Below are 25235 nucleotides of genomic sequence, written 5' to 3' on the forward strand. Positions count from 1 at the left end.
GCTTGCCATTGGCTTCAAGTGTGGTTTTCCACTGTTTCATCGAGTTGGCGATGAAGGTTCTCAAGAGTCCCATTGATGTTGTACAGCCTCAAGCATTCAGTGATCCAAGTATGTGGCATTGAGTCATATGCTTTCTTGTAATCAATCCAGGCAGTGCTCAGGTTGGTACGTCGGGTTCTGCAGTCTTGGGTGACTGTTCTATCCACCAGGAGTTGATGTTTTGCTCCTCTGGTATTTTTACCAATCCCTTTCTGAGCAGTGCTCATGTATTGATCCATGTGCCTGCTGATCTTATCTGATATTATGCCCGACATCAGCTTCCATGTTGTGGAGAGGCAGGTGATTGGCCGGTAGTTGGATGGGACTGTACCCTTTGAAGGATCCTTCTGGATCAGGATCGTACGTCCTTGGGTTAGACATTCAGGGTGAGTCCCATCCCTTAGCAGCTGGTTCATTTGTGCTGCCAGGCGCTCATGGAGAGTTGTAAGTTTCTTGAGCCAGTAGCTGTGGATCATGTCAGGGCCTGGTGCTGTCCAGTTTTTCATTCCTGAGACTCTTCTCTGGATGTCTGCCACTGTGGTTACTGGGTTCTGTTCAGGGAGCTTGCTGTGGTCCTTTCTCAGAGCCACCAGCCACTGTGCATCCTTCTTATGTGATGCCTCCCGCTCCCATATATCCTTCCAGTACTGTTCAGTTTCCAGCCTTGGTGGGTCTGCTCTGCTATTATTCCCCTGCCACTGAGCGTACACTTTCGCTGGTTGTGTTGTGAACAACCTGTTTATTCGTCTGGCTTCATTCTCTCTTGTGTACCTCTTTAGGCGGCTGGTCAAGGCTTGGAGTCTTTGTTTGGCAGTTTCGAGTGCTTCAAGTATGGGCATCTGGCTGTATTTCTTGGGAACTTGCTTTTTCATTGCACCTTTCTGGGCCTCTGTCATTTGGCTCACTTCTCTCCGTGCTATCTTGATTTTGGCCTCCAGCCTTCTCTTCCATGGTGGGCACTGTTGTGGTCGCATATGGTCATTCTTCTTGTAGCCAAGCATTTCTAGGATCACTGCTGCTGAGGTGTATATCAGCTCATTGGTTTCAGTGATGGTAGCCGTAGGAATTGTTGTCAGTGCTGCATTCACATCTTCTAGGAGACTTTCTGAGGGTACTTCACTTAGCCTCTGCAGTGTGTATCTAGGTTCCCGAGCATTCATTCTCACCGTGATCTTGTTCTTCAGGTCAGTTGCTGCCTCGTTCAGCTTGATTGTGCTTATTGGGGTTTCGTACCCAATCTCTGGACTTGTACATGGATTTAACTCGTCTCTGACCTGGTGCTCTGGTTGACCTTCGCTATGGCATTTGTGTTGTATTTCATCAATCTCGAGCTGTGACAGCAGGTGCCGTTTATGGATAATGGAACATTGAGCTACTAGTTGCTTGGCCGATAGTGTTGACTGTGGGTATCGAAGTTGCCATTGTTCCCGCATTCTCCGCATGTAACCCCTCTCGCTCGGGTTGCTGGAGTAGTAGCATTCCAACAGATCCTTGTTCTCACATCTCGCCCATTTGTGTCTTGTTCCAGTAGCCCATTTTTCATCAGGGTGCTCTGGTTCCCCAGCACCTGACGCAGACCTTGTTTGTCCGGGCGAAGTCTGAGCCGGCATGTCTTTCGTTTCTTGTACTCTCATTATGTTTGAGGTAGACGGTATCGTTAAGGGTCTTGCCTAAGGACCCACACTGACTGTTGGTAAGGTAATCGCTCATTGCTCATATTGTGCCCCTGCCGGGAATCGAACCCTGGTCTCCCGTTTGTCATGTGACTTACTGATTGAGCTAGTCAGCCATATATATATATATATATATGTGTATATGTGTATGTATATGTGTGTGTATGTATGTATGTATATATATATATATATATATACACATACATACATATACATATACATACATATACATATACATACATATACATATACATACATATATACATATATATACACATATATATATGTGTATATATACATATATACATATACATATATATGTACATATATATATATATATATATGTATATATATATATATGTATATATATATATGTATATATATATATGTATATATATATATATGTATATATATATATATATGTATATATATATATGTATATATATATATATATATATGTATATATATATATATATATATGTATGTATATATATATATATATATATATATATGTATATATATATATATGTATATATATATATATATGTACCGCAATTTCCGGACGTGCTACCCAGTGCGCCACCGAGCATATATATGTATATATATATATGTGTATATATATATATATGTATATATATATATATGTATATATATATATATATATGTATATATATATATATGTATATATATATATATATGTATATATATATATGTATATATATATATATGTATATATATATATATGTACCGCAATTTCCGGACTATAAGCCGCACCGGACTATAAGCCGCACCAGCCAAAATTCAGGGATATTTTAGTTTTTTTCTTACATAAGCCGCACCGGACTATAAGCCGCACGTGCACATGTGTTTTTTACAAAGAAAATACGCCGCGTCGCCATTTAAGCCTCCGGGTTCAAAGTAACCTTCTGAATAAATAGCATTAAAAGTTCACATTCATTACAATTTGTTTTTGGTGAGCAAAATGTCAGAAGAATTGAATTTAAATGCTGATTGATTGGGTTTTAATACAATGCAGATGGTCCAAACAGCGCCACTGCTTTGTGTAAACTCTGAGTCACATGGCAGAGTAAGAGAAAGGGTTTAGAGCCCTTTGACGCAGGTCACCTAGCGTGCATTCCTACTAAAGCTCATAATAGTCACAAGCAACACAGCCAGAATAAGCAGCAGCCATAGTAGTGTTTCAAAATAGTATTTTTGTTGTTGTTTTTTTCTTCAAGATACCACACAACAGTGGTCCACAGCCTTTTTACGAGTGTATAAAAGTGATCAAGTCATCACAAAAATCACGAAAACAATCTTATGTGAGCCGCACCTGACTATAAGCCGCAGGGTTCAAAATTTTGGAAAAAAGTCGCGGCTTATAGTCCGGAAATTACGGTATATATATATATATATATATATATATATAAAAATGACTATGATTAACACTCATGTATTAAAAGCCCCCTCCCGCTCCTTTGCCCACACAGACGAACACGACTTGGTGCAGAAGAAAACATTCACCAAGTGGATAAATGCACAGTTCTCAAAGGTAACAATTGTACCGTCATTGACAAAACAAATTGTTTGCTTTAATTTATTTTATTTTATACGCGATGTGGTGTGAATGTTTTGCAGGAGGGTAAAACTACCATCAAGGACATGTTCTCTGATCTGAGGGATGGGAGGAAGCTGCTAGACCTGCTGGAGGGCCTCACTGGCCACGCCCTGGTCTGTTGCCAATCTCAACTTCCCGCTCTTTTTTCCCTTTCCATTCCATCTCCAAGTTGATACCTGCAGCTGCAGAAAGCACCCGTTGGATCTGCGCTTCCTACGCTTAATCTTGTGGCGCTGGAATAACAATCAAGCTATAATTCTGTCAGTCAGCGTAACGCCTTTTAAAAAGCAGCTGCTTACAATTCAACCCGCCGTTCTGTCCATAAATTCCCAATTGAGGGCATTGATCAAGTAGAAGCTCACATTGTTCAGTCGACTGCTTTGCTCGTGAGCGCTGTCTCTTTCTGAATGTCCCATTTGGTGTCATTTCCTCCCAACGTACGTGTGATTGTTGCAAGACTGGCGCCGTACGGCACTGGAATCAATCGTCCTTGATTGTGCCGTGTTTCTTATTCTTTAGATCAAAGAGCGAGGTTCCACCAGAGTGCACGCGCTCAACAACGTTAACAAAGTGCTTCAAGTTCTGCATCAGAATAACGTGAGTGTTTCGAGCCAAATGTTTTGTGGGAGACATATAAGGACATGGCGCGAGAGATGCTAGCGAAGCGGAAGAATGAGGCTAATTGGAAACAGAAACGGGGTGAAAGGTGGACGCTGCGGTAGAGCGAGGTGTCACCAAACTAAACACATGACCTGTCTTGATCCTCGCCAAATAAGTCAAACATGATCTTGCTCAAACCTCTGCAGCGATGCATAATAATTTTATCTCCTTTTTCTTGCACTGCTAATCTTTTTCAGGTGGATCTGGTAAACATTGGTGGGACTGACATCGTTGACGGCAATCACAAGCTAACTTTGGGACTCATCTGGAGCATTATTCTTCACTGGCAGGTGAGCACACTCGTCTTGAAATACGATTGCTGACTTTCAAACGTCCTCATTTGTACAGGTGAAAGACATTATGAAGGACGTCATGTCCAGCCTGCAACAGAACAACAGCGAGAAGATCCTGCTCAGCTGGGTGCGCCAGTCCACGCGCGCTTACCCGGAGGTCAACGTCCTGAACTTCACCACCAGCTGGGCCGACGGGTTGGCTCTCAACGCCATCCTGCACCACTTCAGGTGAGGAGCCTGCCCAAAGTGCCGCCGTCATGGCAACTTCATCCACCTCGATCCTGCTCTAGTTTTGATTTTATATTTTCTTTGTTTTGACTTTAGTTTTTTTAAATTCCGATAGCTGTAATTAGTTTTTAGCGCATGTTAGTGGTTGTTTTTCGTAGAGGATAAAGAATATTTCTCTAGTTTATTTTATTTGTATATATATTATATTATTTTGTCTGCCCACATGTGTTGCTGCACCATTTGCGTTCAAATATCAATTCTTTTTTGCACCAAAAGCAACTAAAGAAAAAAAACAGGTGGAGTCTTATTTAAGTAAATGACGTTAAGTGAGACTTGCTGACGGACAAAAACGTCTGTTTGCATATTATTTCCATCAGATGCAAAATTGCCCGCTGTGGGGAGTTTAAGAAGCGGGCGTAGGTGGGGGGCTGGGTCTCCTCTTCTGTGTGTGTATGTTGACTTACTCTGTTTACACCTGCCCTGTTTGTATTTGCGCATGCTTGCCCTTCTGTGTGGACGTAAGAAAAAGTGAGTAAGCTGAGCATCGGGGTATTCGTTAGCCCCTCCCCCTCACAGTTCTGTAACCCTCGTTGTTGAACACACACACTCTTGGGACTTTGAGTTGTGAGAAAGGTCAGTGTTGGTTTAGACTCGGGCCAGGGTTTAGGCGGATGACCGATCCCGTACATTCCTTTCTCATAGTCTTTTCCTCTTCGTGCTGTCCATTCTAAATGTGATCAATTTCTTTTGTAGGCCAAATGCATTCAGTTGGGACGGTGTGGTCCGAATGAGGCCCATTGAGCGTCTGGAGCACGCCTTCACTGTAGCCAAAGACCAGCTGGCTATCGAGAGGCTACTGGATCCCGAAGGTGAGGTGGCCCTTCCGAACTGTAGCATAAAATTTACATCCAAAATTTCACGACGTCTTCTCACGGTGTCATGCTATCTTTTGCAGATGTAGCGGTTCAGCTGCCAGATAAGAAGTCCATTCTCCTGTACGTGACGTCGCTGTTTGCCGCGCTGCCCAAAGACATCAGCATGGAGGCTGTCCAAGAAGTGGAGACGCTGCCACGCAGATTCAAAGCGGAGGCCGAGGATTCGGGGGCGGGCCTCGGCGCACAGGTGACTCTCGGCGGGTTGTTTTGATACTTCTACACAGTAAAGTGTCGAGGTCATGCTGTTGAGTTTTGGTTGGGTGTGGGCGTTCCCCCACCATAATCACATCATCACATCTGCGGTGTTGTCAGAACCTCCCAAAAGCACCTCGTAAGTTTTATTTATTGCTTCTAGCCTCACACTTGACAACCTGGAAGGAGTGCTGGAAAACTTTCATTGCATCTGATTGGTGTGTGTTTGGAGGGGGGGTTACTTTCCTGGCATGCTTCCCCCAGCCACAGGAAGTGATGCGTCATGCCGTTGCTTTTGTGACCATGCGGGAGGACAGAATAGAGGTTCTTTGTTTGGAATGTTGCCCACCCCTCATTTCAATCTTTGATGCAAAGTATTGCCTTGTGACTGCATGCAAAAGATTTCAACAAATTGGCGACATTTTGGAAGCATGCTCATCTAAATGTGAACAAGCGTTTCTTTCTTCATGTCTGATATGTCAAATTCGCACTTTTGACAACCATAATAATTTCTGGACCGATTGCGGCTTGACCTGCCCTGCAAGTCTGGAGCCACCTCCCGGCATCCCATAATAGGCTCGCATACTTCTTAGTTCAACAGGTCTCTCCGCATGCCTCAGAGCAGTCGCTTCAGGCCTCTCCCTCCTTTCATCGATGCTTCTATTTTAAAACTTGGCGGCGGTTGATGAGACGTCACCAAATGCGAAAGACAAAGCAAACAAAAAGTCAGCTTTTTTTTTTAATAATAATATTACAAGACCTTTTGTGCACAAGCAATGTCGAGGAATTGCCAGCTAAACACAAATATAGTCTTAACTAATATTATTAAATATAATATTAATACATATATACGTAATAGTAATGATAAATATAAGTATTTCAAATAAATTTGCAGATTTGACAGATCGACCTGAGCTTAATCCAGCTGTTAGCATTTGAATGCTCATAGACAGTCAAATATCTCTCGTGTTTTTGTGAATATGCAGCTAAGGGACACTGGCAGAAGCTCCCAGCTAGAGACCCCCGACCCCCTGACGCAGCTCGAAGGGGAGATGGAGGGCAGCGTGCTGGAAGCCGACTTGGACACCTACCAGACCACCCTGGAGGAGGTCCTGACTTGGCTGCTGTCGGCCGAGGACGCCCTGCAGATCCAGGACGAGGTGATGGATGACGTGGAGGGCGTCAAAGAGCAGTTTCATACGCACGAGGTGAAAGGAGGCAAAAAAATGAAATAGAATGGTCTGAAATAACGATTTGCCTTGAGCCTGTAATTTTTGCAACTCCTAACCAAATGGCTTCTCCTAATTTCCCTGGCAAATTGTGACCGTTTTTTGTAAGGCCTTCATGATGGAGCTGACGGCTCACCAGAGCAGCGTAGGCAATGTGCTACAAGCTGGCAATCAACTGATCGCCCAGGGCAGCCTGTCAGAAGAGGTGGAGGATGAAATACGGGAGCAGATGAGCCTGCTGAATTCCCGCTGGGAGAGCCTACGCGTGGCCAGCATGGACCGCCAAGCCAGGTAAAGATTTGCCTTTTGAAGCCGTTTTAACGGTTGGCGGACATACACCGCGGGATTGAGGTCATCAGTCTGAGATGTCTATGGCTTTCAACTGTGAGGAATGTGCAAGGCTACAAGCTATGTGAATGTGACAACTGATAAGCGGTGAGGCGCCCCCCCGAGGCTTGTGCCAGTCAATCCCTTATCAATGTGTCAAATGTTTCAAAGACAACCTTTCTCTTCTAGGCTCCATGAAGTCCTAATGGAACTCCAGCAGCAGCAGCTCCAGCAGCTTTCCGATTGGCTGAGTCGGACAGAAGACCGCATCAGAAAGATCGAGACGGAGTCGCCGGCAAAAGACATCGAGGAGTATAAGGAACGAATCGGACAGCATAAAGTAAAGAGACTTTTTTTTTTTAAGGACAAAGAGCATACTGGTAATCTCTGTTGGAAGTTAATGACACATTTTTGGTTGTCAAAGGAGCTTCAGAATGACCTGGAGGCAGAGCAGGTGAAGGTCAACTCCCTCACGCACATGGTGGTTGTGGTGGACGAGAACAGCGGCGAGAGCGCCACCGCTGCCCTGGAGCAACAGCTTCAAGTAAGTTACCTTATTGGTTGTTTTTCCTCAGGCGCGGTGGTTTCTTTAAAAATCAGATTAGAGGCACAATATAAGGCCATTTTTTCCTCCGATTATTTATAATTTAAGATTTTTCATTTAGTCTTTGGGTGAACGCTGGGCAGCCGTTTGTCGCTGGACAGAGGAGAGGTGGCACAAGCTGCAGGAAGTCTTTGTCGTGTGGCAGCAACTCGTGTCAGATCAGGTAGAACATCCTTATTCAATCTCTATTTAATATTGTGTTTTCTAAAAGCCATTTCTGCTTTCACATCTGCAGAATTTATTCCGAGCATGGTTGGAAGAAAGGGAAGAGGTCTTGTGTGAAGTGCAGCAGAGCACTTTTAAGGACGCGAGTGAAATTAATGCAAAAGTGCGCCAATTAGCTGTAAGTAAAAAGTGGGAGCTTGAATTGGAGCTCACCTACCCAGCTTTCAATTTTAACTGCCATGTTATGAAAATGTTTAGATTCTTAAGGAGGACATGGAAAAGAAGAGGAGGACCCTCGACCAACTTTCTGACGCTGGCCGGGCTGTGATGTCGTTAATACGGAGCGGCGAGGCCGGAGCTGCTATTGAGGCGGACACTGAAGATTTGGCCCATCGATGGGACAACCTGGTGCAGAGGCTGGAGGACTGCTCCTTCCAGGTCTTTTATATTGTTAATTAATGCTTCATTTGTCTTCGGCTCTTTCTCATTCACGGAGTCACTCTTCAACCAAGGTAATGGAAGCTGTGACTGACGCTGGGATGACTCCGGTGGATGAGCGGGTCGTCATGACGACAGTCGCCATGGCTGCCGGCGATTCAGCCACCGACCAGGAGCTGGCCCCTCCCGCCCCTCCCAAGAAACGATTGGTGGACACGGACATGGAAGTCAGGAGGGGGTAAGCACGGCTAAGCTTTTATTTTGAAATTAGCCTTCACAGCGCACTGTAATCTTCTCACTTTGCAGATTTGAAGTGAAACTGTCCGACCATCTGGGCTGGATCAAAAAGTGGAAGGCGTCCGCTCAAGCGATAGCCGCCACTCAACCAACAAGCGATCCCCGGGAGCTACGGAAAAAGCTCAAGGTTGGATGAGGCTGCAAGATAAGAAAGTGACAAGTTGCAATGCACCGGTTAAACATGAGCTTTGGACTTTCTAGGCCCACAAGATGGAATTCAAAGCGAGGGAGCCTGCCATTGCTGGAGTCATCCAGGAAGGTCGAGGCTTGATGGAACAATTGAGGAGAGGTTTGTCATGATTTCATTTTGTTTGATCTTTTCACATTTTCTATATCTTCATTTCTATAAAACTTTTTCTTGTGTGCCTTCAGAGGGCGTGCATATGGACTCCGTGCGGGCCGACATCGATCTGATCCAGACCGAATTGGACGCCTGCGCGGGGGAGCTGCAGGCGGCTCGCGACCGAGTTGACGGCCAGACTCGGTTGACGGCGCTGTCGGCCGAGCTCGGCAAACTGGATCGGGTCTTGGATGAACTTGATGGATGGCTGGACACCACTTGTGCAGTAGAAAAGTGTGACAGTGACCAACTCCGGAACCTGAGTGAAGAATGTCAGGTACAGCAATCTTATGGGGGGGGGGAGGGAATATAGTAAACAAAAAAAAATGGAATCCAAGTTTTCTGGTGCGTGTCCCTTTAGTCCCGACTGGTTCCCCTCAGTGCATTGAGTACACAGTTGGACCAGATTTGTGCAGATGTAGAGTCGTTGCCTCCTTTAAAAGACAACACTGCGGTGGTGTCAGCCCATCACGCCTCCACCTTAGAGCGACTAAAAATCAAGCAACAGGAGGCCAGCCAAGGTAAGTCCAAATCACACTTTGCCTGACAGCCCAAACAGGAACTTACCAAAATTAAATGAACAAAAGAAAGAAAGCCATGCTCTCCGCTACAATGACTTTTGTAACATGAGACCTGGAGACCTCGGGCCCAGGTGTGTGCTTGCATTCTTTGCCTTCTGGATAAAAGTGGGATAAAAGCCACAGAAAATCTCCTCATGAATACTCCCCATGACTACTTACTGTATGTAAATCATCTGCTAATGAAGACAAGTTGCGAAGAAAAACGAGTAGAAGGAATGTCGTGGGATTGTGTTTCATGTTGTTTCCTTAGCAGCGTAATGACGGGCTGTGTTAAATATACAAGCTGTCAAACATAAAACAGGCTGGGAAACGCCACAACACGTGCACACGACTCAAAACATCTCGCTGCCCACTAGTGGTGGAAAAGCAGGAATGTCACGTTAACGCGTTGATCCAATTTGTAGTTCTGGAGGCTCGATCTCTTCTGGTGAAGGGGCTGGAGGCCAGGCTGACCGCACTCAGACGAGGAGTCAGCGACGTTGCCACCACCGAGGCGGCGGTGCAGCGAGCGCAGGTGAACCCTCGCTTCATTCTGCACAATATCGGACCCTTGGATCACGGGACGCATGTTTGTACATGTTTGTTGGTGTCAGTAGTTTGACTCTATTTAAGTGTCAGGTATTTGTACTTGGGTATTCATTTGCTGGACTACATTTGGAAACAGATATCAAATCAATTTTTTTTTTTTTTTTAATCTCAGCTTCCCTTTTGCCACTTTTGTTAGCAAGCTCACTTTTTTTTTTATCCCCCTCCTCGTCCTTTTTATCCTGTGCTGGAATGCAGCTCAGTCTGAGCTCTTGTTATGGCGGCGGTCGGGTCACATTCTGGGCACCGTGCCCTGATATGCAACATGTATTTCAATGTCAAGGGAACATGACAATATCGAGTCTCGTGAAACAATCATTAAGGCAGATAAAAATTGTAAACTAATAGTTGGTGTAACTGAAATCAAGGAACTATATATTTTTTGCGAAATAGGTTGATTGCAGCCAGTCAATGTGCTCTTAAATTAACAAGTTAAATTAATTTAAAGTAATTTTTAATTCATTTTTAACAATTAAAAAAAATATATATATTTTTGTTTTGCCTTTCAAGGGTTTGTGTCTGGATATTGAACAAATGCAGCAAGCCTCCCATCCTGCAGAACAGCAACGATGGACTCAGCTGTCCACCAAGGCCCGTGAGGAGTTGGCAACACTCAAGTGCATTCTGGGAAGCATGAAGGACAATCAGGTAGATGAGATCATCTTGTTTATGATTATCATCTGGGTTCCAGACCCACCTGAAGCCATGACAAAGATGTTTGTTGTGCTGGAGTAGAATAATTTGGTGATGTTGCCTTCAGGTGAGGAAAACGGAGGTGGAACATTGGTTGGAGGCGGTTCAGGAGCTTTTGTCCAGAGATGCGACGAGGTCGAGTGACGCACGCAGCTTACAAGAAGAATTGAGTCACTGCAAGGTCAGATGAATCCATTTGTTACCCTCAACGGACACGATTCATATTACTTGTACCACATCGCCATTGAAAAAATACTGTAGAATTAAAAAACAAAACAATCTGAAAAAAGGTCAACTTTGATGCAGGAGAATGTGAGCGAGATGGAGTCGGTGCAAGGTGCATTGAAACTGATGGACGAGAATGTGAGCGCCGTGCGTGCGGCCGCGATACCGGGGCTGACCAAGTGGGAGCAGCAAACGGCGGCAGAGTTCCGAGGTCGATTTGAATCGCTTTCGAAACAGGTAAGGTTATTTGTTGGAAGTGGAGATTTCAGATATTTTTCTTTTTTCAAATATCAACCTATTTTGCAGTTGCTGAGCCAGCAGGATCGTTTGTTAGAGAGTCAGGAGAAACAGGTGAACCTGAAGAAAGACTTGGCAGAGATGCAGGAGTGGATGACTCAAGTGGACGAGGAGTTCCTAATGAGGGACTTCGAGTATAAGGGTCCAGAGGAGCTCGAGACGGCGCTGGATGAGATGAAGGTGACGGGGTGGCGACACTGAACTGGGAACACACCATTTTCACTCAACCATAACTTTTTGTTTTACGAAAATAGAATAGCTTAATGCTATCAGTTCAGTGGCCTAGTGCTAGAGTGTCCGCCCTGAGACTGGAAGGTTGTGGGTTCAAACCCCGGCCGGGTCATACCAAAGACTATAAAAATGGGACCCATTGCCTCCCTGCTTGGCACTCAGCATTAAGGGATGGAATTGGGGGGTTAGATCACCAAATGATTCCCGAGCGCGGCACCGCTGCTGCTCGCTGCTGCTCGCTGCTCCCCTCTCCCCTAGGGAATGGATCAAAATCACATGGGGATGGGTTAAATGCAGAGGACAAATTTCACGACACCCAGATGTGTGTGTGACGATGATCATTGGGACTTTGGTACTTTAACTAACACAATGTGAAATGCCATAGACAGGCTGGCGAAATTAGCATTTTAGTATAAACCTGTTTACAACTGTTGCAGCAGCAAAAAAAAAAAAAAAAAAGATAATCAAGCTGTGACTCACATGTGTTAACAGAGGGCTAAAGAGGATGTGCTACAGAAGGAGGTGAAAGTAAAGATCCTGAAGGACAGCATCAATATGTTGGTGTCCAGGACGGCACCCCCGGGTGGTGGCGGAGGAAGCGGCAGGCAAGGGCTGACAACACAACTGGAGGGCGTTCTGGGGAACTACCAGAAGCTCTGCGACCGCCTCAAGAGCAAGTGCCACACCCTGGAGGTGAAACTGCCCGCCAATCTGCTTGTGCATCGTTGAAACAGTCCGTATAATGTCGCATGTCATGCAGGAGGTGTGGTCATGTTGGATGGAGCTGCTGCACTTCTTGGACATTGAGCAAGGCTGGCTCAACACCGTGGAGGAGAAACTCCAAGCCACGGAGAGTCTCCCAGACAGCACCGAGGTGGTTCACGAAGCACTCGAGGTACAAACATCTGGCGGACGCACTCGCACCGTCTCAATAAAACCGTTTGTTGCTTGATCCAAAAACGCTTTAATCACGAGAATTGTCCACAATGTCCCAGTAAGAGTGTCCCAAGACTTTTGTCTTTGTGCTCTCGTGGAGTGTCGAGCTCCCAGCCTGTGTCTGGCTGGTTGCTATGTCTGTAGCCTGCCTGCAGCATCACTGTCAAAGTCACTTAGCGTCACACTGTGCTTCACCCTGTGCTTCATCCTGTGCTTCGCCATTGTTCCAAAAGATAATGAAGATTCTTGAAGACAAAAAAAAAATCCATTGAAGAATCTCACTTATATAAATGCTGATCATTCTTTTTTTCGGCTCTTATTGTTCTCAACATTGCTCGATGTCGTTGGCGTGTTTCTCACTCTCTCGACTTGCTCGTCCAATCGCTCGCCAGGGTTTGGAGACTGTCCTCCGTCATCCGGCGGACAACCGCACACAGATCCGAGAGCTTGGTCAGACGCTGATCGATGGCGGCATCCTGGATGAGCTCATCGGGGAGAAACTCGAGGCGTTTAATTCACGCTATGAGCAACTCAACCATCAGGTGAGCTTTTTTTTACCTCAACTTTCTTCTCGTTTCTACCAAAAGGAGCCAAATTTGAATGAACTCTTGACCTCCCGTTTGCAGGCTGTCAAAAGGCAGACGGGCCTGGAGCAGCAACTCGCGACGGTGAAGGAGAACGAAGAGGCTCTCCAAGCCCTCCAGGAGTCGCTTTTTCAACTGGACCACACGCTCACGTCCTACCTGACCGACCGCATCGATGCCTTCCAGCTTCCGCAGGAGGCGCAGGTAACATCACAGTAGAAGTCAGTCTTGAATTTGGACTGCTTTGAATTTGATTTGTTTTTAAAAAGAATATCGGGGCCGAGATTGCAACTCATGAAGTGACGGTGCAGGAGATGTGGAAGAGCAACGTGGCCAACTTGCCACCACCGGTCGTCGATGGCAAAGCGGCCAAAGGTGGCACAATGCTGGATCAGCTTCAGGTAACACTGACCCCTCCTGGTGTTTTCTTGGCACTGCGTGTCAACTTCTTAGATCTTTTTATCCATCCATCCATTTTCTGTACTGCTCTGTCCCCACGGGGGTCGCGGGCGTGCTGGAGCCTATCCCAGCCGTCATTGGGCAGTAGGCGGGGGACACCCTGAACTGGTTGCCAGCCAATCGCAGGGCACGCAGAGACGAACAACCATCCGCACTCGCACTCACACCTAGGGGCAATTTAGAGTGCCCAATTGGCCTACCAAGCATGATTTTGAGATGTGGGAGGAAAACGGAGTGCCCGCAGAAAACCCACGCGGACACGGGGAGAACATGCAAATTCCACACAGGGAGGGCCGGAGGTGGAATCGAACACGCACCCTCCTAACTGTGAGGCGGACATGCTACACCGAGCCGCCTTGTTGCTTTTATTCTTTAGCAATTTAATAGGTAAAATAAAATAGTTTTTTCTTATTATTTTGTTGTAATGCAGAGGAAACTACGTGAGATTTCCACAAAGTACCAGCTGTTCCAGAAGCCTGCTAACTTTGAGCAGCGCATGTTAGACTGCAAGAGGGTTCTGGATGGCGCCAAAGCCGAGCTCCACGTTCTAGATGTCCGGAATTTGGAGCCGGAGAAGATCCAGCCCCACCTCAATGGCTGCATGGTGAGACAGGAATTCTTTGTATTCGCCCAGTGGGGACCCTGACAAATTGTGCAGGTTATCGCTGACTTTTTTCCCTTTCTCATGGCTGTGCAGAAACTGTATAAGCTGCTGAGTGAGGTGAAACTTGAGGTGGAAACAGTGATAAAAACAGGTCGGCAGATTGTGCAGAAACAGCAGACGGAGAACCCCAAAGCCATGGACGAGCAGCTGACTGCCCTCAAGCTGCTTTACAACGACCTGGGGGCGCAGGTACAGTACAGCGAACCCACACCAATAGGCGAAAACCCACAATGTCCATTTAAAAAAAATTAGCTTAATGCTATGAAATGCTAAATCATCTAACAGAAGTTGTAGTTGCACCAACGATGACTGTAACCTGTTGTCTAATGTGCATTCTTTTTTTCCTTGTAGGTGACAGAGGGCAAGCAGGACTTAGAAAATGCCTTGTCCCTGTCGCAGAAGTTCCACAAGGAGAGCACCGCCCTGCAGGAGTGGCTGACCACCAGCAAGGCTGCGCTCCAGCAGAAGAACAGCAACGGAGACATGCCGGCAGACATCGATGCAGAGATTGGCTGGGCCAACGTGAGAACATGCTCATACTAATTATTAAAACCTCATCTATTTTATGTATTGAGTTTTATTCAGAAAGTATTATTTTCACTTGTCGTATATCCAGAAATGATTTGTTATTATTACTGCATTATAAGGTTTTTAAGAGAATATATAAAAAGCAAAAAACAAGGTCATATCATATAAGGTAAATCAATTAATTTAATTAATTTCTTTCACTGCAGCCCTTCTTTTAGCCAGTAGGGTGCACCGTAAGCTAGTTGGAGGCTTAGGAGAGCTTCTTCCATGCTTTACTACCGTTATCATGATATAGCTTTTATGATGGCAATAAAAGACTAAACTGCGGTTGGTGGCATCACCAGGGCCTTTTGAAGGAGTCCGAGCACCGCCAGCTGGAGCTGTCCGGTCTCATGGAGACCAGCGGCGCGCTGCAAGCGCTGGTGGAGGGCAGCGAGACGCAGCTGGAGGACAAACTCTGCGGCCTCAACAAGTCCTGGGGCCAAGTGCGCACGTTGATCGAGGACTGGCTCAGTGCCGTGCTGGTCAGTGTGACAATAATTATTTTTGAAAGAAAGGGAAAAAAAAATATCGCATGCTGCTTCACCAAGCTTATCTGCTGACACAGAGCCACCAGAACGAGGTGGAAATCTTCGACGAAAACCTGGCCCACATCAGCACGTGGCTCTATCAGACGCAGATCCACTTGGATGAGACGGAGCGGCTGGAGCCGGCCGAGCGGGAGAAGGTGGTCAAGGTAAAATCATTTTCAATGTGCACAATTTTGGTGGGCGCAAACGGCATCCAACCATCATGCTCAGAACATGCTGGAGGAATTGGAGGACGTGGGAATGCGCGTGGACAACGTGAGGGACCAGGCCGTCATCCTGATGACCAGCCGTGGGACCGCCTGCCGAGATGTCGTGGAGCCCAAACTGGCCGAGCTCAACTGCAACTTCAACAAAGTCTCACAGCACATCAAAACCGCACAGGTAAAAAAAAAAATTAAAAAAATCCTGATTTGTAATTGACTTTCGAGATTTGCCTCTATTCACTGGAAATTGAAAGATAAATGTTAGAATATTGAAAATTTTCGTCTTTTCACGCAGATGATTACCTGTTTGGAGTCGGGAGGTTTGGACGTGAGCCAGCAAGTACATCAGCAGGTGCAACTACAGATTGAAACTGACAGTTCAACATTGTAATGTGCATGAAAAAAACAGAATTCATTCCCAGATTTTGATTTTCCTTTAGCATGCTCTTCATGACCTGGAGACCTCTGTGGAGACTCAGACTGAAGCCCCGCCCCCTAGCAGGATGCAGGAATTCCAGGTCGAGCTCCAGGACATGCTTAGGACTCTGCAGCAGGAGCCTGCAAATATCTCCGATGACGACAAGGTAGCATTGCACTGAATCTGAGAACTTGGATGTGTTTTCCTTTATGAAGGCCGCAGCCGAAACAAAGTCTTCCTTATCAAAGTTTATGGCGCCAATCATGCTAGTAGCGCTGAACCGGCCTATCAGAAGCGAGGTCAATGTCCCAGTCAGGAAGCCTGTTATTGCCCTGGGAAGGAACGTTTCTTCTCTTTAGTCTTTCAAGCTTATGATTCAACATTCCTGGTTTGTCTGGTGTCCAGATGGACGAGGAGGAAGCCAGCGTAGAAAACCTGCTGAAACGAGGAGAGGATCTGCTTCAGCAAACGTCTGACGAGGTCCAGAGGGAGGAACTGAGGATCCTCCTGGTCCGGCTCCAGAACCAGTACTCCTCACACAGGGTCAGACACATACACCTATTTTTTTTAAATGTCACCCTTTGTGTTCTACTTTTAATTTGTATGCTTGTGTTTGTAGGAGTTGCGGGTGTTGAGAAGCAGGCAGCACGATTTAGATTCGTCTTCCCACATGGTCACGCAACAGATAAGAGACATGCCGCCCCAGGTGAGCTCATTATGAAGATCGCTTTTATTCAAGTTCAGCGTAACCGAAAACACTAAGTGCACCATTAAATGTCTCTTTCTAGTATGCCCGTCGTGGCCACCAGGGGGCAGTACAGCACTACTATTAGTCAGCAGAGGATAAAGAATATATGACTGTGATTACTAGAAAATCAAATAGGGCACTTTTTGATTGAGGCACACTGACATTATGACAAATATGGTCAAACTCCAATTTTTACAACCCATAGTGTGTTCAAACTCCACGGTGGTATTTTCATTTTTTTTTTTTTTGTCTGCATGTCTTGCAGGAGGTGCAGTCAGTGGTGAACAGAGGCCGCCTTTCTTCGCGGAGCCCATCAAGCTACCTGCTAGACGTCAACAAAACGCTGTTGGCCATGGCCGACAACGAGCTACTGCTCAACTCCTCTGAGCTCAGTGGGGGGCTCTACGAAGACTTCTCCAGCCAGGAGGACACGCTCAGGGTAGGTCCGGCGTAATTGAATTTCATTGATGTGATTTGTTATGTGTAACATCAATGGTCTCTTTCCTTCAGACCATCAGCGACAACCTGGAGCAGCTGGGCGAGCGGGTGGCCGAAATCCGCGAGCGCCAAGCGGACACGATCCGGCACGCGTCGCCCGCTGAAGTCTCCCAGACGGAGGACACGCTCACGCAACTCAACGCCGAGTGGGACCGCCTCAACCGCATGTACAACCAGCGGAAAGGGTAAGCTTCCCACCTCACTAACAGAACAAATTTAATTGCCTCGGAGTCACAAAGGGATGCAAAAAAATACTATTAGCAGAACCAATAAGGTGATCTCACAGTAATCACACCAACTTGGGGGCATCATTAAAAACCAAACAAATGGAGTTCATCGTATAAGATTATCCATCCAAAACGTTTCCTCACTGCTCTCGATTAAATTTGCCGCACTACGGGAAATAAAACCATTGAGAATCGGGCAGTTGAAGCCTCCCGTTGATTTATTCGGAATGCAAATTTCTGCTCTCCGCTACGAGGGGAGTTAAGTGATGTTTCCCTATTTTTAAGTGGATTTAAAATATTCCTCACACTTACCGTATTGGCCTGAATACAAGACGGTGATTTTTTTGCATTGAAATAAGACTGAAAAAGTAGGGGTCGTCTTACATCCGGGGTCTAGACATTATACCCATTCACAACGCTAGATGGCGCCAGATATCTTTAAAGCAAATGCTGAACTTAACTCCCCATGCCAAAGAGAACCCCTGTCACGAAGAATAGAAATAAAAATAGCGGTAGCATGAAGAACAAAAATAAAAAATAGCGGTAAGAAAGAAAAGAGAAGAAAATAAGAGAATAACAAAGATAACAGAAAATTGAGAAACGTACCGACAATCTGGAGAAAAGTGGGTCGAAGATCGGCCAGGTTAACCGGCAGCTGAGGAGAAGTTATGATGCAAACTTCAAGATGATAAATGAGGCAGAGTCTTCATACAATTGCAAAGCGGCTGTGAAATATGGTGTCACAGAGTGTAATGTACGGAGATGGAGAGCTAAAAAATGCTCACAATCAGAGAAAAGCTTTCTGTGGTCCTCAGAGCGGCCGCTTTCAAGAGTTCGACAGGAGGGAGTGCGCGTACGTGGACAGTAACACTGAGGATGTTTGTGAGGAGTAATGTTCTGACATGACAGATCTCAACTACTCTCAAGTTTAAACCAGTTTGCATTATTTTATTGCAATGTTTTTCCTTATTCAGATTTGTTTCAAGACTACAATTACAGTTAGACTTCACTTTGATCAGTTTTTGCATGATTAGAATGAGGCAAAATGACATGCTTTTTCTCTCGAATATATTGTTATAATCATTTGTTTCAGATGTACTGTAATTCTTTTCTGTTTAAAAATTAAAATTGGTGTTCAAAAAGTATTTTTTTCAAACTTGAGTCTTGAAAAAGAGTGAGTGGTCTTATAATCAGGGTCGTCTTATATTGGGCCAATACGGTAATTAATATGCACAGTATTTCCTCTACATTTTGAGCTTGGATTTATTTCTTGCTACAATGCATCTATAATGTGTAAAATGAATAAATAAGGTCAAATTTTGCTTGTGCAGTAGCTGTGACCGCGCCGTTGAGGAGTGGAGGCAATTCCACTGCGATATGAATGACATGAGCCAGTGGCTGACCGACACTGAGAGGCTGCTGTCAGCTAGCGTCGGTCCCGAGGGACACTTGGACCTAGACTCGGCACGGTGCCACCAAGAGGTCAGTGGAAGGCGTTGATGCTTGTTTAGATGTCCATGACTGCAAAGTTACATATCTCTCTGCAGGAGCTCGAGGAAGGCCTCGTCAGTCACCAGGCCGTGCTGACCAACCTCACCCGAACAGGAGAGCGCATCACCGGCCAGCTGTCCTCCCCAGACGGCCCTCTGCTGGAAGACAAACTCCACGCCTTGAGTCAGCGCTGGAGGGCCGTGAAGCGCCAGGTGGCGGATCGGCAGCGAAGGTATTCATGAAAACCTTGCGGCTAATATGTAAATGATGATGTCGATATAGACTCGTAACGCCATAATTTCCGTAACTGGATTACAATTAGAGGTCAGCACTTCCCGACTATCCTCTTTGTTTTCTTATCGGCACCGTCAATTAGACGCAAATGGTAATTTAAATGTAAATTCCAGGATTAAGTCTGCAACCTGGAGGGAACTCGAGATGGCAATCTGGGTAAAGAATGTGTCGACTACGCATGTGTGCGTGCAGGCTGGCGGCAGGCGATCCAGCCCTGGCCGACCTGGTAAAGCGAAGCGAGGATTTGGCTTCGTGGCTGCAGCAGGCGGAAAATGCTTTGGTTACGTTTCCCGTCTCCTCCACTGACCAGAACCTCAAAGAGCTCAAGGTAGGTCACAATTCAATTTCAATTCCTCAGGGGACAAAAAAAGCAGGCTGACCAATTGGGGCAGGGTGTCTACTGGAGCAAAAGCCGCTATACTTCATTTCTTTTCTAACTGACAAGCATTGCAGCTTAGATTTTCCCCCTCCGCCATTTGTTCCGCTGAGGCCAACGTGATTACCTTCCCTTCGATCAATAGCGCTTGATGAGATAAACGACTCGAATGTCTCCCCTCGTAGGCCTTGGCCGTGGAGATGGACGCGCAGAACGAACATCTGGGCTGGCTCAACAAACAAGCCCCGCAGATCTTGGCCAGTCACACCGTGAGCCGAGACCACCACGTGGGCAAACTTAGGGCCATCAACCTCAACTGGAGCAAGGTGGGATGCAACATACAGCTATATATTAGGGAAGCTAATTAGCATCTGTATTTTACATCGCCCAACCTGCAGATAACCCACGAGTTGTTGGACAAAGTGGGCCAGGTCGAGGGCGACCTGCAGAGTCACGCCCACTTCCGCGACAAAATGAACCGGCTCACCGACTGGGTAGTCATCACGCATCAGACCATCACAAATCGAGGCCTCAGTCCCGGCCAAGCGCAGGTACCGTAAAAAATTAACTTCTACTGACCACGAGTCAAAATGCATGAACCCTCTCTGACCATTCTCAGGCTTTGGAGGTTTCCATGAAAGACAGAAAGAAGGACTTAGAGGACCTTTTGGCCCACTCCATTGAGCTGCAGAGACGCCAGCAGCTGTCTCCTCATGAAAAGGTTCCCCCGCCTAGTCGTATGATTTATTCAATAAGCCAGCCTAAGTTCACAATACTGTGTAATTACATCGTATTGCAGCAGGTCATTTTATTTCCCCTAACTGATTGTGGCTTAATTGGCTGTTTTATTAAAGCGCCGTTCATTCCTCATCTCACCCTCTGAATGTTTCACGGCAAGCAGAGCAAGGTGGAACAGCTGGCGGCCGATTGGAAAGTTCTAGATGGTCGGCTGAGGGAGTCTCTGCAGGCGCACGTCTCCCCGTGGACGCTGCACCACGCTCGGGTGGTCGAGCACCAGCAACTTGGTAAACAGCGCTCGCATTTTTACACATTTTACACTGGAAATTATTTGTTCTGTTAATTCTATTGATCCATTTTCCACATTTGGAGCTGCTGTAGGCCACAGCTCACACGCCGACAAAGCGACCAATCCGACTCCAGCTTCTGTTGTAGCATCTAGCACACTAATACTACACTACATACAAATTAAAGTATATGAAAATTTATTTAGTAGCGAGGAAGAGGAACGCTTTAATTTCCAGTATGAAAAATGCATGCTGAAATTACAAATCAGCTTGGCGACTTGGTGTCGCCGCAGAACATCATTCATCACTATTTGGTACATTACTTTCGAGAACACCTTTTAATATTCATGCTCCCATTTTTTTCTTGCACATGTATACAGTGAAAACTTGTTTATCCAGTCCCACTCGTTGAAGTTTTTTTTTAATTAATAGTTTTACCACTCCTGCAGACTTTTAAGCACATTTAAACTGATTAAAACACACTAAGGGAAATTAGCAAAGCTGTTCCAGTAAATCAGAATCTTCTCACAGCTCTTCCTTTTCTCCATTGCAGTGAGTGTGTCTTCAGTGCCCTCAGCTGTGCAGATGGCCAGCCTGGCGAGTGAGGACCCCCACCACCAGACCCCGCACACGCCCGACTTGGTGGCGCCCACCGACCTCAACGAGACGGCCACCGAGCTAGCCGACTGGCTGGTCCTCATCACTCAGATGCTCAAGTCCAACATTGTCACAGTGGGCGACGTAGAGGAGATCAGGACCACCATGGCGCGCCTTCAGGTGACAGCAGCTTTTAACTTTTCATTAATTTTTTTTCGCAAGAATCTCTCTCATTCAAACTGTTTGTTTCATCCTCCCAGGTGACAAAAAGTGACCTCGAGCACCGTCATCCTCAGCTGGAGGACATTTTTACTCTTGCACAAAACATCAAAAACAAGACGTCCAACCTAGATGTGCGCACGTCCATCACGGAGAAATGTATGTGCTAGCATCACCCGCGCCATTTAGTCTCGAGTTAATATAATTTTTTTGAAATCATCGCTCCAGTGGAGAGAGTACGCAACCAGTGGGACAACACTCAGCACGGCGTGGTGGCACGACTCCAGCAGCTGGACAACATGATCGGTCACAGCGATCATTGGGAGTGTCAGCGGCGGGAAGTGCAGGCTCTGATTGGCCACAAGGAAGGATGGTTCCACAACATGCTGCAGCAGTCAAGAGAGTCTAGACACCCTCTGACCATTCAGCTGGCTGACAGCAAGGTGACAAGACAACAGCCTAGGGAGTAGTCCCACCAACAAAAACAAAAACAATCACCCAGCGTCTGCCTGATGTATTGCGTAGGTCGACCACAAGGGGGCGACTGAGAGCAGCTTCTCTTTGTGTTTAGTCATGTCTGACTAAGTGCAGTCAATATGAATGTTATTTAAACCACCAGACTATTATTATTTTTAGCAAAGAATGCACAAGCACGCTGCCTCTCTGGACGTCGTGTCATATTTTCTGATGTTTATGTCGACGCAGGCGTTTTTGCAAGAGCTGAGTCGAGGCCAAGCTGCGGTGGCGGCCTTCAACGAGCTGTCCACTCATCTTTTGCGCGAGTACTCCACCGACGACACCCGGCGGGTGAAAGAAGTCACCGATTCACATAACGCCGCCTGGAACAACCTCAACAACAGGTGCACAGCACTTTTTCTTTTTTTCAGGTGCGGATGATGCCATCCACATTGGTTGCATTACTCTTCAGGCCTCACATATTTTAACAAGCTGTTAAACGCATTGTAGGACATCTCTATAGTGAGCTGCTGTTTTTTTTTTTTTTTTTTTTAACATGCTTGAGTGTGTCATCCCCATCTAAGGCCACACCCACTTTAGTAGACAGCTATTTTTATCTATTCATCATACGTTGAAGATCTTGTAACGTGAATCAGATTGATGGAGACATCAAGTAATAACTAAGGAGTCATTTAATTGTTGACATTTCCAAGTATTGATTTTGTGATGGGAGGATTGTGATCAATCACAACTAAATTGGCCATCATGCATCTTTTTAAAATCCATACCAAAATTGGAATTTATGCATTGGCAGTAACTTTTTAGCTTGAAATCCTTTCATTAGAATGTAATAAAAATAATATAGCGATACAAATACATTTCTTGAGTTTGTTCTGTGCAGGGCCAACGACCGCCACGGGCATCTGGACGGCGAGCTGAAAGGCCTCCAGGCGTCCCTCAGGGAGCTGGAAGCCTTCCTCAAGTGGCTCCAGGAGGCCGAGACCACAGTCAACATGCTTGCTGACGCTTCCCAGAGGGAGGACTTGTCACAGGACACGGTCCACGTCAAAGAGCTCAGACGACAGCTGGAGGTAAGACGCGTGTCGAGACGAGGCACGTGCGCGTGCGGCAGCGCACAGGTGGGAGCTATTATCGCGGTGTCGTCCTCCACACGCGTGCAGACATGAGGTCATGTTAGGGGGCGTTTGAACACGTGTGCACATTGAGCAAGGCTAATTTATTCCTGCATTTGAGACATGCTTGTGAACCCATTTGATGCTGTTGTATTTAAATCAATATCCAAATAGATTTTAAGTCTGCTAGCCTAACGCTAAAAAACATCTAAGCTACAGCGCTCGCTGGTAATAATAATAATAATAATAATAATAATAATAATAATAATAATAATAATAATAATATATTTCATTTTAGGGTGCCTTTCTGACACTCAAGATCACCTTACATAGAGTAAAATAATAAAATCGGGAGATAGTATAAAATAAAATAAAGACCTCTTCTACTAAATTGTTCAAATCCCCAAATTAGAATGACATCCATGCCTACGGCGCGTTTGTAAATGTCTTGGCGCGATCGGCTGTCGCAAAAGCAGGACTTGCTTTTTGCCCCCTGACATATCGCCTTAATTAAAGCCACGTCGTTTCTCTTTCTATCTGCTGCGCTTGAGATTGATGGATGGCGTTCAAGTGTGAAGTCATTCGGAGGAATCGGAAAGTAGCACAAAGTATCAAAGTATGAACACATTTACGAGCTACCTTCGTCAGGCTTTGTCAAAGCACATGGAAACATACGATACCATCTTAACAATAAGTGAGGCAACAAAAGAGTCTGTTGTAATCTGAGTCAATAGTGTGCTTTGACTCAAATGGCTTCTCTTCTTCCTCAGAGCTTAGCGTAATCCCCCCCTGACCACTGTCTGTGTGTATAATAATTACAAAAGCAAATATTTGCCTTGATGCCACTGAATGGTTCAGATGGAAATTGGAGCATTTTACTGATTATTTTGTAATTTTACTTATTGGTGTGCCTCATTTCACATACTTTTGACTTACTTTTTCTCTCACGGTCGCAATTTTCAGCTGCACTTCAAAGCAGCAAGCCGCTGTTACGCAACCTCTCTCGGGGTCAGAGGCGTCACGGCGCCTCACTGCACTGCCCGCAGAACGGAACGTTACGGCAATTATCCCGCCGTGGAGGTGCTGAAAATAGGACAATTGGAGCACGCCGACTCGGTTCCTTTTTTTTTCATTTACAAGACGTCCTCGTTAGGATTCCGACTTTATATTTATTATGACTCTTTTCATATTTCTTAACTTTTCCTTGTAATTTATGACATTACTATTTTGTAACGTATCTCCCATTTCTCAACGGGGGGTTTTGTGTTTCACGTGGGAGCGCTTTGACAGTACCAGGCAGACTGCCATCGGGGACTTTGGCTTCCAGGAAGCTCTCTCTAACTCCTCCTCCTCCTCCTTTGCTCGCGTGTTGACAATCATGCGTGTTATTACTCATCGGCTCTCTCCTCTCCCTTGATGTAGCCGGAGCACAAAGGAGGCGCTACCTGCCGCCCGCCCCCCTTCCTCGCTCCATTTCACAGCTGTCCTCGTCTCTCCGACGGGGATTAGCGAACGTTTTGTTCTACTCGTCACTTTTTAAAAAATTCTTATGTGCGTCTCAGCCGGTTTGCAAACGTCGTCATGGATGGGAAAGTCAGTCTCCGTTTGGTGTGTGATGAAAAGAAGAGCCACGCTGAGCTCAGCGTGCACGTGAGTGAGTAAGCGAAGGGAGCGAGCGAGCGCGTGCGTGCATGCGCATCCCGTCGGCTGGGCTCGGGTCTGGCAGGCTTCTAAAGGGAGACGGTGGATGGCAGCGGCATGAGCGGGCTAGAGCAGTGATAGCATGCGGACCGGTGCCAGGCTGCTGCAGACTTGTAGCAGTCCTAAAATGATGGCCATGGTCCGGACCTCCCTCCAGAAAGTGGTGGTCTTCCTACATAGGCTCCAGAGGATGGCAATCAGCTCGCCACGCTACCAGAAACTCTGCAAGGTACGTGCACGGCAGCACGGGGAGAGTTTTTTGCTGATGATTCAGTGTGGGAAAGTCGTTTTAACTTTGCATCTTTGTTGTCGTCGTGGTGGTGTGTGAGGAGATTATTGTTTTGGTTTTAAGATCGTGAAGTTAGTGGCTTGGACAGTTTGCTTTCGGATTCAGTCTTCATCGGTGTTTTCTCCACCTGGCGTGCACTTTTGTCTAAA

General features: G+C 46.1%; 1 protein-coding gene across 10 annotated transcripts in view; it reads left to right on the forward strand.

Moving 5' to 3' along the window:
* The window catches only part of utrn (utrophin), a 74020-nt gene that overhangs the window by 9270 nt on the left and 39515 nt on the right, over positions 1–25235 (forward strand). For 7 of the 10 annotated variants that reach the window (XM_049757912.2, XM_049757911.2, XM_049757918.2 and 4 more), the window contains 53 exons: positions 3203–3264; positions 3351–3443; positions 3850–3927; positions 4188–4280; positions 4339–4511; positions 5265–5380; positions 5467–5633; positions 6625–6846; positions 6977–7158; positions 7384–7534; positions 7619–7738; positions 7860–7961; positions 8034–8141; positions 8222–8401; positions 8476–8639; positions 8708–8825; positions 8900–8987; positions 9071–9315; positions 9400–9559; positions 10024–10133; positions 10715–10852; positions 10965–11078; positions 11204–11359; positions 11429–11599; positions 12143–12343; positions 12411–12545; positions 12979–13128; positions 13213–13374; positions 13440–13571; positions 14060–14233; positions 14327–14482; positions 14645–14815; positions 15166–15345; positions 15429–15557; positions 15622–15792; positions 15910–15966; positions 16055–16198; positions 16438–16575; positions 16652–16738; positions 17046–17219; positions 17291–17463; positions 18837–18987; positions 19053–19228; positions 19483–19618; positions 19852–19992; positions 20065–20217; positions 20286–20387; positions 20568–20691; positions 21245–21468; positions 21549–21666; positions 21736–21950; positions 22213–22367; positions 22865–23054. In XM_049757912.2, coding sequence (XP_049613869.1) covers positions 3203–3264; positions 3351–3443; positions 3850–3927; positions 4188–4280; positions 4339–4511; positions 5265–5380; positions 5467–5633; positions 6625–6846; positions 6977–7158; positions 7384–7534; positions 7619–7738; positions 7860–7961; positions 8034–8141; positions 8222–8401; positions 8476–8639; positions 8708–8825; positions 8900–8987; positions 9071–9315; positions 9400–9559; positions 10024–10133; positions 10715–10852; positions 10965–11078; positions 11204–11359; positions 11429–11599; positions 12143–12343; positions 12411–12545; positions 12979–13128; positions 13213–13374; positions 13440–13571; positions 14060–14233; positions 14327–14482; positions 14645–14815; positions 15166–15345; positions 15429–15557; positions 15622–15792; positions 15910–15966; positions 16055–16198; positions 16438–16575; positions 16652–16738; positions 17046–17219; positions 17291–17463; positions 18837–18987; positions 19053–19228; positions 19483–19618; positions 19852–19992; positions 20065–20217; positions 20286–20387; positions 20568–20691; positions 21245–21468; positions 21549–21666; positions 21736–21950; positions 22213–22367; positions 22865–23054 — 7730 coding nt within the window. Of the gene's footprint in view, positions 1–3202; positions 3265–3350; positions 3444–3849; positions 3928–4187; positions 4281–4338; positions 4512–5264; positions 5381–5466; positions 5634–6624; positions 6847–6976; positions 7159–7383; positions 7535–7618; positions 7739–7859; positions 7962–8033; positions 8142–8221; positions 8402–8475; positions 8640–8707; positions 8826–8899; positions 8988–9070; positions 9316–9399; positions 9560–10023; positions 10134–10714; positions 10853–10964; positions 11079–11203; positions 11360–11428; positions 11600–12142; positions 12344–12410; positions 12546–12978; positions 13129–13212; positions 13375–13439; positions 13572–14059; positions 14234–14326; positions 14483–14644; positions 14816–15165; positions 15346–15428; positions 15558–15621; positions 15793–15909; positions 15967–16054; positions 16199–16437; positions 16576–16651; positions 16739–17045; positions 17220–17290; positions 17464–18836; positions 18988–19052; positions 19229–19403; positions 19619–19851; positions 19993–20064; positions 20218–20285; positions 20388–20567; positions 20692–21244; positions 21469–21548; positions 21667–21735; positions 21951–22212; positions 22368–22864; positions 23055–23402; positions 25027–25235 lie in introns of those variants that run through there. The other 3 variants (XM_049757913.2, XM_049757920.1, XM_049757921.2) reach the window with 3 other exon arrangements.

This window comes from Syngnathus scovelli, chromosome 20, assembly GCF_024217435.2.
Source record: "Syngnathus scovelli strain Florida chromosome 20, RoL_Ssco_1.2, whole genome shotgun sequence".
Lineage (NCBI taxonomy): Eukaryota > Metazoa > Chordata > Actinopteri > Syngnathiformes > Syngnathidae > Syngnathus > Syngnathus scovelli.